We start from the raw sequence: 13,891 nt of genomic DNA, 5'->3' as shown, positions 1-13,891 counted from the left end.
TCTGTTGTTCAAAATGCGTTAAGAACAGTTCATTTAAAAGTTCATTGTTCAGTTTGCACCAGGACTTTTTAAAAATTAATCCTAAAAATTTGAATAACATCTCGATGTTCTCATTATGAAAACTTGGACATTCAAACAATAAGATATAAAAATTGCTAAAATTCCGTTAATGCCTAATGATGTTGTTACCTTGTGAATGGTGTTGATCTATTCTTACCAGCTTATTATTTAGCCATCAGCTTATTTGTTAGAGAATGGAGGATACCTGAGAATATGAGTGGCATTCTTGACAATGGTTCAATTAAATATACTACTTTATTTTTAAACTCTTAACACAATTAGTTTTAAAGAATTATTTGTAAAGGGAAATTTAAATTAACATACTAAACTAGAAGTAAACTAAATTGTGAAAGACGTATTCTCCATCCTCAACTAACTTTTAAATATTTAAAAATAAACAAAGAACAATTTTGGCACAATTTTGTGTGTACAAAAACCTTAAAGGTAGTCTCTGAAAGAGTGGGAGTTGGTTATGGACTTAAAATTGTAAAACAAATTCCTGTTTGTACAAAAATTATACTGTATGGTGCTTTGTTACAGAAATTAGTGTTGAGGTAAAATTAGAACGGTTTTAAATAATTCTTAGGTTTATTAGCAAATATATGAATAAATACTCGAAGATAAGAAATAATCAGAATCTAAAGATACTGTAAGAACTTTCAAGGATAAAATTTGGGTTATAATGCAGATTTAAACAGAGTTTTATAGCTTCTGACATCTTATATACTATTGTGTATATTTTTCCTTCATTAAGTGACCATTCAAAACTTAAAATACTTTTAGTTTTTGAACTTGATTTAATATTGCATTTTGAACAATGTTTTAATTTTTAAGTTATTTTGTGTTGCAATGATGCTAGAGAGACGTTTACGTAAGTAGAGGACAATATTACTCTTCGTAGGTTTTATTTTGCACCTTTTTGGTAGTCGGGGATGAGCAGGTTTTTTATACATACAGTCAAATTTTCTTCCAGCTTGTATTTACAGTCTAAATATAATGCAATGTTCTTATCAGTGACGTATAAAAACATATATAATAAAATTCATATTTTTATATATATATATATATATATATATATAATACAATTTAACATAAAATCCTGCTCACCTGTTATTTATTTGCTTTGCACTCGCTGAATGAGAGCACTGCTCTACTAGACTGCACTTTTTGCTCACTAGAGAGAATGCACATGGTTTGGTTGTGGTTTTTATTAGTTTAACAATTTTTATTCTTTTTTGAGAACATTTACCAAGGCTAAGAACAATCTTGGCCACAACCTTTGGGTAAGAAGTTTTCTCTTGAACTACAGAAACCAATACTTATGTAAGCAATAAATTACCAACATAAGCTCCATCCATAAGAGATTTTTACCATATCTGTTAGCAAATGACTAATTTTATGATTTTTCTCTTTATCTCATGAATACAACCCATATGCTTTCACTCACATTGTATACTTTTTATAATTAGTTAAATATATTAGTATAATTAAAGCTGTTCAATAAGAAAAATATTTATGTTACATGACAGCTTATCCGTTAAGAAGAAAAAATTAATAATGGTAGGAATAGGATTATTTAAATATAACAGTTAAAAATTAAGGCCAGTTATTTGTGGTTGAACTTAATGAAATGGGGAAATGTTTTCCTTAGTTTCTAAATTTTAATATCTCTCCAATGCGCATACTTAAGTACATATTTCATAAAAAATCCAATGTTACAATTGAATTATATTTTATTTAGCTACCTAAAATGTTTCCTAAGTCTACACTTTAAGATACATTGTGCGTTATAGCATTCTTTTGACTCTGTCTTTTAGACGTACATATGACTTTGTCAATGCTTTGTGTAAAATGACATTATTATTGGTAAGAACCAATACAAACTTTTTAAGTTTATATTCAGTATCAAGACGATAAAATTAATGTATTTTTACAAAAAATAGAAGATGTATTTAGTGACCAAGCAACCTAAAGAATAGTGAGTGGTGAATAAGTATTAGTATTATATCAAAATGCTACGAGGACTATCCAAAAAGTAGATTACGTTTTGATACAAACAAAATACAAAGACAAGAAAAATATTGTTTTATATACATTTGAAAGTGACACTACAATATTATTTTTCAATATAGTCACCATAAAAATTTAGGCACTTATCATATCAGTGAATTCCAGCAGTCTTCATTGCTGAAAACAGGCGGTAGTTGCTGGGTGCAGTGTCCGGATTGTAAAGCGGATGATGTGGAAACACCCCTCACATAAAAGCATCCAGAACTTCTTGAGTCCGATATGGCGTGTGTGGTTGTGTGTTGTTGTGTAAAAACAAATTTAAAGTTAACTTTCCTCTGCGCTTGTTTTGTATTGCTCTTCTTAACTTTTGCAAGGTTTTACAATGCCTCACAGAATTTATGGTTGTGCCACATTCTAAGAAATCAACAAGAAGAACTCCTTTCCTGCCGCAAAAAACAGTTGCCATAATCTTCTATGCCGACAATGTGCATGCATTTTCTTGGTTTTATTTGGGGAATGTGTGTGCCCCCACTCCATAGACTGTAATTTGGTTTTACAATTCACATGTTTTACCCAAATCTTGCTCCTGTAATGATTCGATCGAGCATAGACTCACAATCTTTTTTCATTAGTATCCAAAAATATGAAAAATATATATTTATGGGTTTCTGTTAATATTTTTGGTACCCATCTTGCAAAAACTTTATGGTAACCTAACTTCTGCGTAAAAATTTAGTGTAACAAACTCCCTGAAATTTGAGGAAAACTAAGTGAGAGTTCTTTTATTGTGAATCAGTGGTTTTCATTAATCTTCCCATTAACTTTAGAGACAATTTAATTGGCCACAATGCTTGGCCCTCCAGTTTGTTCATCGTCTTGCACATTAGTTCGGTCATTTTTAAACCTAATGTACCACTGACGCACTCCACCACTTCAGTAATCACATCGTTTCCATAAACTTCACAGAGTTGGCAATAAATGTCAATTGGTTTATTATGCTTAACCAACAAAACCCGTATTACCATCTGTACTTCACAACACAAACAATTTTCAATTGCATCATATATTTTAAAACGACAAGGAGAGATACTAATATCTAACTAGAAAGTTTGGATAGCCACTGAGAGGGAAAATGTTCTGACATCAAAATATCCGCAATAGTCCTGTGGCTACAGAGCGAAACATAATCTACTTTCTGGATAGCCCTCGTATTTTTGGGAAATGAAATGAAATGAAATGAAATATGTTTATTGTCATTAATCAACAGTAGTTGCAATAGACATAGTCAAATGTACACAGCCTTAGTGTAATCTTAGATATTAAAGGTTACATGTCAAATTATATAGGTCAAATAGAATAGATTTGTAGTCAACAAAAGTGAATAAGATATGGTAAATCTACATTTAAAATGTATAACAATAAGTGTAATAAGTTAAAAACATATAAATGAATAAAACCTATAAATAAATTAAACACACAAATAAATACAAAGATTCAAGTAAAAAACACATATTTACATAATATCTTGGATTACAATTTTATAGAATAGAAATTCCCATTTTCAAATTCAGCTGCACTATAAAATGCTTGACTAATCAGCCAATTTTTCGGGACAAATAAAATACATCTATAGTCAACAAAAGTGAATAAGATAAGGTAAATCTGCATTTAAAATGTAGAACAATAAGTGTAATAAGTTAAAAACATGTAAATGAATAAACCTATAAATAAATTTAGGGAGCTTTAGTTATTAGAGATTTTTAGGGAATAGATTGTGTGCAAGTAAAGTTCAGCAGACAGTTTTTTATTTACATTTTCCAATAACTAAATTGAATTAAAAATTACAAAAATTATGTCAATATTTTTTATTAAAATGTTTTCTTCCAGCAAGTGCACATACAGAAGGCCATGGAGTGGATGAATACCCAGACATCAGTGGCATTACTACTGCTAGGGTGAGTTGAGGTTTTTTGTACACTTCTGTCATAAATAATAGTGTATCTGATTGTGCTGTTAAGTTTTACATTAGCATTTTTCACACATAAAAATGAAGTAATGTTGTTTTGGAGCCTAATGTGTTAGCCATGTATACTTTTATTTATTAGAGTTCATCAGAACTTAAGTTTTGTTTACGATCACTTTACTGAATGTTCTAATTTGTTGTTTCTGTCTCATGTAGTCATGAAGTTATCACATCACAAGAAGTTGTTATTTCAAGTATGTTATTGTTTATCTTGTCATAAATAAGGTGATGAATGTTGCAAGAATAAATAATCGATCCTTTTAGTGGTGAGAACATTTAATTTTGTAGTTTTATTTTTTATTATAAGTTGTTTATGGTACACAGACAGAAAATGTAGCCAATTATAAACAGCCCATTGTTAGTAAATGTCTTCCACAATACACAAGGCTTACGTTTTTCACACGAACCCTACAACACCATAAGTTAATAAATTATATCCATGGTTATCAGGTGAGTGTACACAATAACTAGTACTGAATCATAAGAATATAGGATCTCTCATTCATCACTTAAAATGTTTGTGATTGTTATTACAGGAAGCAATGCGTAAGATGACAGAAGAGGATAAGCAGAAGATCGCCCAACAGGTGGAATTCTTCCGAAGTGAGAAGCTCAAGTTCGATCGTGAGGTGGCCAAGTGGGACGATACCGGAAATGACATCATCGTACTCGCCAAACACATGTGCATGATCATGATGGAGATGACAGACTTCACCAGGTACTAAAATCTTTCATAATTAGTAGTAGGAATAAATTCACAGATTAATGGCAAAACTCAGATCAAAACAAATTTCAAATTCATATGTTTCAAGCTCCAAACAAAATTAACTATTATTTTTAGTAAAATTTTGAATAGGCTTAGTTAGTGTATTTAATTGTGGAGTCAGTATTTACATTTTTTAGTAATTAATTTACTTTTTTCTGGTGTCAAACTTCAATTTTATGGTTGGGATTGTGGTGTTGTAACTTAAATTGAGTTTCACTACATAATATTACAAATCACAAATTATCTTATCTTGTCTCAAACCCAGTGTTTACTTTAGTTACTTTCAGACTTAGTTAGTACAGCAAGTTTTATTCTGACAATAGGAACTTCAGAAGAAGTATGTGTAGTAACAAAATTGATAATAATGAGAAATGTTTTAAATATTAAAAGTAACTAACACTGAATAGTTACATTTTGTTTTATTTAAATGTGTGAATAAGAGTTGCATTTATTGTAACTAAAAAGCAATTATAAAGTTTATTACACCACAGTTTTAAATTTGTATTTTTAGATATCTCTTGTACAAACATTTTCAGTGCTGTACAGTTTTTTTTAGTATAGTCCTTTGTGCTGTGATTATTAATACAAATACTATAGTGATGAGAGAATATATTTTACCATAAATATAACTGAATATTGGAATAATTGAATTTGATTACATTAAATTTGACTGTTCAATTATTGTGCTTTTAGACTAATAAAGTACTTAAATCTGTTAAATTTTTCATGTTCTTATAGATTTATTACATAAAATCTAATGAAAATTGGAAATTGTTAGGTATTGTCAGTTGATTTGCATACTCTTAGATAACATATAATATAATTAACTGTAAAGAAACATTTTTCAAAATTCATAAGTGTGCCTTCAAGGTTTTTAAACATTTAATTAGGGCTTAGTTTTGTATTACTGGCAGTATTGTAAAAAACCTAAAGTCAGTGATATTAGTTTGCTATTTAATGCGTAATGCTATCCTCATCAAGAGTATTACGACTTTGAGTAATAGGAACTTCAGTGTCAGATGACAGGTAGTAGACAACTTGCTGATGAATTGACGGTATGTCACAGGGGCCGAGGACCTCTGAAGACAACGATGGATGTTATCAATGCCGCCAAGAAGATCTCCGAGGCCGGTACAAAACTAGACAAATTGACGAGGCAGATTGCAGACCAATGTCCAGAATCCAGCACCAAAAAGGATCTGTTGGCATACTTGCAGCGCATTGCACTCTACTGCCATCAGCTCAACATCACCTCCAAGGTCAAGGCTGATGTGCAGAACATCAGTGGAGAGCTCATCGTCAGTGGGGTAGGTAGTAAGCAGCAGATCTTCAAGTGTATTCGATTACCTCAAGTCCTACAAGTATAGACCATAAAGTACTTTCCTAAATCTTGAAATTTACTCAGGTTCTTCAGGTAAAAAAATAATCACAACAAATGGAACTGTCTTTAATTTTGCAATCCAGTATTCGGTTTTGTTTAGACCCAAGTCAATGACTGAAATTTTAGCAATTAACATAAAAACTAATATCTCAGAGTTTTAGTGTTTAATTAGTACCTGAAAATTTTTATATGAAAATTGTGATTAAAATATGGTACCTTGAATTCACCTTTAATAACCTGAAACTGTTTTATGAAATTAAATTGGTGTTCTTTATTTCAACAAAGCACAAAATAATAAAATCTGTATTTTCAATTGCAGTTGGATAGTGCAACATCATTGATCCAGGCAGCTAAGAACCTCATGAATGCTGTTGTGTTGACTGTGAAATCCTCTTACGTAGCCAGCACCAAATATCCCAGACCTGCAGGCCAAGTAGTGGTGAGTTAACATTCTGTGTCTGAACTTGATACACTCATGTTTTACCAACTGTTTCCAAGATATTTCTTAAACCTTTTTTGAAGGATTTGAAAAGAATGTGAATGAATATACGGGGGAATATTGAGAAAATGTGTTTCTTTACTATCTGGTTATCGACTGTGGAGGTTAGAAACATGATGCCACTATGTAGCTATCTTCGTTTAATTGTAGCTATGTCTAGAAGTGATTCTTTTAAAGTTTTTTCACCATTTTATGCATTTCAAGCCCTATTATATAATTGAACAGGGTATTCTATAGAGATTCATTGTTAATAGTTTTCTGTGTATGGAAAGTACATAGGTGGTAATGCAGTTAGAGAATGGTAGTGTTTGTATCATGAAGGATGCACTAAAATTCTTGATGAAGAAATAAATTAGTAATCTTATGGTTTAAGGTTCTTGGTGAAAGAAATCAATGAAAACTTTTGGAAAATTTAAGGGTTCAGTATTACAGATACTCTTGTTTAATTCTTTTCACAATTTTTTCCATAACATAAAGAAGTTCTTTTGCTGTGTGTTTGTTTTCCTACATCGATTCCACAATTGTTTATTGCTAATTTGATTGGTGATTAAATATACATATGGGAGAATTTTATTCTATAGGTAAAAAAAATAAAAGGTTAAATTTAAATCATTATTATGAAAAGATTCCTTAAAAGTTGCTGTTTAAAATGTATATATTATAAAAAATGTAATGTATTGAGTAATTTTTGAATCTATAAAAGAGACTAGTTCTGAACCAATGTGTGCTTTAATTGTGGTTACTATAACTTTAACCAGTATGTATCATCCAAATAGGTTAGAATTATTCACAGCTGTATTAACATAATTGTAAAGAACACAATTACACTTAACGTTGTGATTGTTTCAGTCCCCTATTGTTGTGTGGAAGATGAAGGCCCCAGAAAAGAAACCCCTTGTGCGGCCTGAAAAACCTGAAGAAGTCAGAGCTAAAGTGCGTAAAGGCTCCCAAAAGAAGGTTCAGAACCCCATCAAAGCATTGAGCGAATTCCAAAGCCCTACTGAGAGTGTTTAAGTTATTTTATATTATTTATACTTTGTTTAATATTTATGACCATATTGTAATCAGTATTACATTGGAATAAATTGCATTTATCCTTGTGTTTTATTTAAACATGCTTTCAACATTTCTTTATTTCCTGTTATATTGTACTATAATTTAACCCTTTGAGTGCCAAGAGCTGATGAGATCAGCCCGTAGGTATTTCCAAATGTGCCGAGGGTCCAATGAGATCGGCCTGCGGGTTTAATAAAAAGTGCAGAGGGATGACTAGATCGGCTTTTCAAATATGTATTATTCTGTTACTCAACAAGTTGACATATGTCATTGTACTTAGTATCATTTTATACATAATAAATCAAATAACCATAAATTACCTATCTTGATTTGATTTGTTACAGCTGGTAAAAGTTATTTGCCAAATATGAAAGATAAATTTTATGCGAGTGCAGATTTCCAATATTTTGTACTAATATATAAGAATATTCATACTCAGTATTACAGATACTTACTTTTTAAAACTTGTTAAGTTATACTTGTTTCTACTTACATAATAAACAGTAAAAAAGTTGCATCCTTATAGAGTATTTTGTTGATAACCCAAACTACACAAAATGACCTAAACTTCATCCAAAGAAGGAATATGCACTAATTTCTCTGATAACAAGTAAACTTTTGGTAGGAATAATTTTGCAGAAATCATATACCATAAGAAACGCAATGTGTCAGATTATTTATTATATTCTATAACTACTCTAAACTGTCTTTCAAATATGCAGAACATATACGAAAATATAGATGTAATTTTGAATAAATATATATGTTTTAATATTATGTTATTTTAAATGAAGATTTTAACACTTTTTGGAACACTTTTTTTTATAAATTTTGATATATAAATCTGCAGTGTTGCAAACATACAAAATAAATTGTCCTTAAAAATAATCATTCAATTCATGTTTTGATTTTATAGAGAGTTTTTATTTGTATTTTTCTATATTGCTTCTTGATTTAAACAGTATTAACAGTTTTACATAACAAAAGTATTGGTATGGCTTTGCTGTGATTTTGCCGGTATACGAGGGGGGGGCCCAAAACTAATGGGAATTGGGCTGTGGTGAGGAGCGAGAGTGGGGGGAAACCATTGTTTGTCCAGCCATACATCAAGGTCATGCCTCCTAAGTCAGTATGCACAGGTGTCACTGTGAGTGGATTGGCTGTCTGTGAGAAATGTTTTAGTGAAACAGCTTTTTTAAGGGGGCAATGTACCCAAAAATTTTTTTTAAATATTTGTTTATAAAAAATCTTTTTATTGATAAAAGTGTACCTTAGTACAAAACTAAAAAGAAAATGTGTTATTAGCTCCCCACCCCCACCCCTTCGTTGAAAGGGGTAAAAAATAAAAAAACTTATATCCTTGTTTTACAGCATAACTCCTTTTGTATTGCACCTATTTCAATTATTTAAACATTTTTTAAAGCTAATAAATGGTTTTGATTTGTTGTAAAAAATAAATAACTCACATATAATTAAAATGTTTTGACAAAATTATAATTTTTCGATGAATGCAAAAAACTATATTAGGAGTACGGTTAAAAATAATTTGATTTCCCTGCTACAATTCGTGCAAAATATATTGAAGATCATATGTACAAAAGTTTAGCTCTCTAGCTCAAAGAATAAAAAAGTTATGGAAAACACACTAAAATCAAACTTATGGTAAATCACAAAAAAAACTTCAGATGTTTATTTATAATGAAAAAGTAAGACTATTTACATAAACTGCTTTGTCTTTGGTATTTTACATTTTACTTGCATCTTTTGCAGTTAAAAGAGGCCAGCCCCATAGGTAACACCTTTTTTAAATTTTTTCATTTTGATTTGTTCACATTTCGCTCCTGCCAATGCAGCTTTGTTTTTCTTACCAACTTTACTTCTTGAATACTGTTTTTTAGTTGATTGCTTCATGACTAACACAAAAGTACTAAACTAAACCACAAAACACAACATGAACAGTAAATCAGTCACAAAGTAAGGTACAACTAATAGCTGATCAGTGACAGCTGCTGGCCAACTGTTTGATTCAATAGGTACATACAGTATAAAAAAATAAAGTTGGAAAATGGTGCTAAAACGTTGAAACTAAACTAGTAAACTAAATACAGAAATAAAGCACATTAGTAATGAATTTATATATGATATATTATGAATATGAAGCGTTTTGCTTCCAAGTAGACGCCTGGAGGAGAAAAATCAGCTCTGCTGGTAATGAATTTTAATCTAAAAGACACACTTTTGACATTGAAAATGCAAAACCAAAGCTTAATACTTGTTTCCAAATGGTTTGGGAACAAAAATATGTAATATTTTTTTTTTTTCAAAAACTTAATTTTTTGGGTACATTGCCCCCTTAATTTCGGCAAAAAACGTGATGGCGGATTTTCAAGAGCAACCCCCTCTTGAAATTACCCTAGTATCTGAAATTAGGGAAATCCGCAGAGACTAATGTAATGCTCAATACTGCCTGGAAGCTGCCTAAGTAGAACTTGACAAGTGGTTAACTCATTTTAAAAATGGAGGAATGTCAATTGAAGACCAACTCCATTCAGGACGGCCTTCAACATCAAGAACTGACGATGTGATCAAAATTTGACGTAAAAATATTGATAAATAATGAAATTACAGCGAAATTGCCGTTTTTTGGGGGGTACCCCCTCTTTTCCAAAAGTTGTGAAGAATGTTGACGAATAAATCTGTAACTGTCCGCAACAGATACAGTCTAGTGTATATTTGCACGTGTCTACAAAGTGCTAAGTAACTATTTCCTCTAACATCATAATTGGATACTATAAAATTTGTAAAGCCATTATTAAAAGCAAATATTTTTGGGTTTATAATTCTGCATTAATTAATTATTATTATTGCATTTTACGATCTACCAGAAGTTGTGATATTATTTAAAAATAGAATTATTAAAAATAAAAAATGTAAATACCTAAAATGCCGCGAATTTGCGTATATCGAGACTTTCTAAACAGATAAATTCAAAATAATGTTTGGGACTTCCTGTATATTATTAGTACATTTTATAAAAAGTAATTTATGGGAAAACGATACAGTTGCACAAAAATAGTGGTGAAAATTAAGTATTTCAAAATTGTATTTATTTCTTTTGTAAAGGTCCGTCAACTATAAGAGCATTCCTTTATAAAAGAAAGATTCAAATGTTTAAAATTGAGACAAGATATATAAATAAGATATCCATTATGAGCGGGCTGGAGCTGGTAAACAATTCACTTTTTATTTTGACTTATATTACTACTCATTAGGAAGATGGCCTTGGTATCCACATTCAATTGCAAAAGTTAAAAGGCATAGACAAAAACACTGCATTAACTTGTTGCACTGTTATTTTGGTGTAAAATCTTGTCCAAGCTTGTGTTTGGTGCTTTGCTCTACACCTCTATCTCTGTTCTCAACAGACATTAAGGTTCTCGTCTCCTGATTGCTTACTCACTAAAGAACAATTGTCTTTTTAAGATGTCTGAGTGCAGTATTTAAATTTGTTCATAATTAAGATTAAATTATCTTCATTGTTTTAAATAAATAAATATATTATTACTCTGTTATTTGCTTGATTATCTTGAATAAGACTTCTACTCTTATTTTGGATAAACTTTACATCAACCCTATTAAGGCTATACCTTCTTAAAAGTAGTATATGAATGAGGCCACATATTAAATGAGTACTCAATGCCTATTGCTTTTTACCAGGCGTGGCTATTGAATAATGAGACTGACGCTACTGCTGATCAAATAGACATGCCATTAATCAGCAGCTGTTTAATATGTAGCTTCTCGCTTATGTACGCCCGCACCGTTAAGTCAGAGCCTACGTTCGCGTTATAGTTTTTTTGCCGGATAAAATTGTTAGTTTCATAGTAGAGCAACAAACCATTGTGAAATTTCTCTTTAAACTTGGAAAAACTGCTATTGAAACTTATAATTTACCGAAAGAAGTGTATGGCAGTGAATGTTTATCGCAAGCACTTTTTTTGAATGGTTTAAGCATTTTAAAGATGACAGGTGTGAAAGATGATTCGCGGCCTGGCCACCCTTCAATATCAAACACGGATGTAAATGTTGAACAAATCTGTAATTTGATTTGGTCTGACCGTCCATTAAGTATTCACGTAATTGGTGAAACTATAGGCATTGATAAAGAATGTGTGAGGCAAATTTTACATAACAATTTTAACATGCGAAAAGTGTGTGCTAAAATTCTAATGTTTGAATAACAAAAAGCTCGCAAAAATGACTGCACAGTTGATTACATTATTAACAGGCTCTTTCAATTAATATTTCCTAACTTTAGAAACCAAAATGGTATTTTTCGGTACTTTAGAGATCAGTGGAGCGTAGCCCCAGGGCCTGATTTTGAAAATAGAGGTCCCTAGGCTCCACCTGTGGTGCAGGCCTTGGGCTCTTCGTTTGGAGGATATGGAATACCCCCTAAAGAAAGGAAGTTTCTAGGCACCTTCCTTCGGAAACAATTGAAACGATAGGTACAAAATTGTGGTTCTAAGGTAATTTGCGCTAATTACTCTATATTGCTTGGACTGAAAATATAATGCTTCGTCAGTTATAAAATAATGCTTGTAATCATATGAATGAGAAAATTTAAGACATTAGATAACTTTAATATCGTTATTAACTTAGGTTATTTTAGATAAAGATAAGCCGCAAAAGTAAACATAACTTTAACAGTTTAATGTACATTCGTGTCAGCAAGAAAAGTACAAGTCAATATTACGTTTTTATGAATAAATCTTCAGCCATAAATTGAATGTACTGCATGTTCACTTAGTTTCTCTTGCTATTGGTTTCAGTCTAAGTTTCTCCGCAATGAATCCGTTTATAATATCCTCATGGTTGACTTATCTCTGAATCTCGTGTTCTATACTAAGCAAGGCCAAAACGTTTAGCCTGTCTTCTGACATAGAGGTCCGGAGAGGTCAGCTTAGAGAATGATCTTTCTGCTGATCAAATAGTCAACATCGAGGCAAAGGACTTTCTTAACTCCACTTATACATTATGGAAGAAATCTTTTACATTGGTTTCTAACATAAGTTGATACATCTACCTTTCTTTACTAATGTGCATTTCACTTTTCTCATATTTATTTTGAAACTGGTTGGAAAAATTCTTGAATTGTAAAACTTCGTTGCCCAATTCTTCGTCTAGGTGTTCGTTGTAGCTGTCTACTAACGTTTTGCTTGTTGCTAACACCATGTCATTAGAGAGAATGTCCAAAATATGTTATAAGGAACCATAACCTCATATAGATAAGGTCGTATATGCTTGAATCGTTAACGAACCTTTAAGCTGTTCATCTACGACTGTAAGGCAGCTTTGGGGTTAGGACCAGAATATATCAGATGGGGTTAGGTCAATTTCCGGATCTTGTACACAGTCAATAGGAGCTAAATGTACATTTGTTTTCTGTTAACATTTTAATTCGACTTCAATTTAATATTCTAAACAGTCAGTTAATTTGATAGTTTTCTGCTCATACTCCTCGAAACTTTCCCGTTTACCTTGAATCAGGCTTCTCAAGGATTTCAACAATGTGGCTTTGTTCACGTCGATTCTAGGGTTTAGTAAAGATTCACTAGTTTTGTTTATTTCACCCATAATATAGTCCTAAAAATGGCATCCAGCCATGACTCCAACTTGTTCATTTTCCGAACTAAACTCAGCTACCCTCGACATCCCTGAATCCTCTATATCTTCTGAAATTTTCACGAGTGCCTGCTTTATTTCTTGACATCCTCTCAAAGATCTTTGGTAGCATCATCTCGACATGACCATCGTGTTGTCGTCCTTTTTGGTACAAGAACCTTTTTTCAGTTTCTGTTCGTTTCTAGTACTTGGTTACAGTCTGGTATCTGTTAGTTGAGATAATGAAATCAAAATCTCTGCCAAGAAATCGAAAAAGCTTACAGCATTAAGACAACAACCGGATTCAGCTTGTAGTAATAAATTCAATGAATGCACAGCGCAAGTTATCCATGCTGCTAAACGGTTTTCTTCTAAAACGAGCGCAAATACCACCATGAACCATTGCTCGCACTCACGCAGGTGCGGCACTCG

The 13,891-nt window shown here is 31.6% G+C and overlaps 1 protein-coding gene across 3 annotated transcripts in view; it reads left to right on the top strand.

Annotated features, from left to right (window-relative positions):
* Window positions 1–7,852, top strand: part of LOC124352694 (catenin alpha) — a 45,659-nt gene extending 37,807 nt beyond the window's left edge. For all 3 annotated transcript variants that reach the window (XM_046802294.1, XM_046802292.1, XM_046802293.1), the window contains 5 exons: window positions 3,958–4,025; window positions 4,630–4,811; window positions 5,926–6,166; window positions 6,560–6,679; window positions 7,589–7,852. In XM_046802294.1, the coding sequence (XP_046658250.1) occupies window positions 3,958–4,025; window positions 4,630–4,811; window positions 5,926–6,166; window positions 6,560–6,679; window positions 7,589–7,753 (776 nt within the window). In that variant the 3' untranslated portion in view covers window positions 7,754–7,852. The remainder of the gene's footprint in view (window positions 1–3,957; window positions 4,026–4,629; window positions 4,812–5,925; window positions 6,167–6,559; window positions 6,680–7,588) is intronic.
* The last annotated feature ends 6,039 nt before the right edge of the window (window positions 7,853–13,891 follow it).

This window comes from Homalodisca vitripennis, chromosome 1 (assembly GCF_021130785.1).
Source record: "Homalodisca vitripennis isolate AUS2020 chromosome 1, UT_GWSS_2.1, whole genome shotgun sequence".
NCBI lineage: Eukaryota > Metazoa > Arthropoda > Insecta > Hemiptera > Cicadellidae > Homalodisca > Homalodisca vitripennis.
The sequence above is the reverse complement of the archived record's forward strand: the minus strand, read 5'-3'. Positions and strand labels throughout refer to the sequence as shown.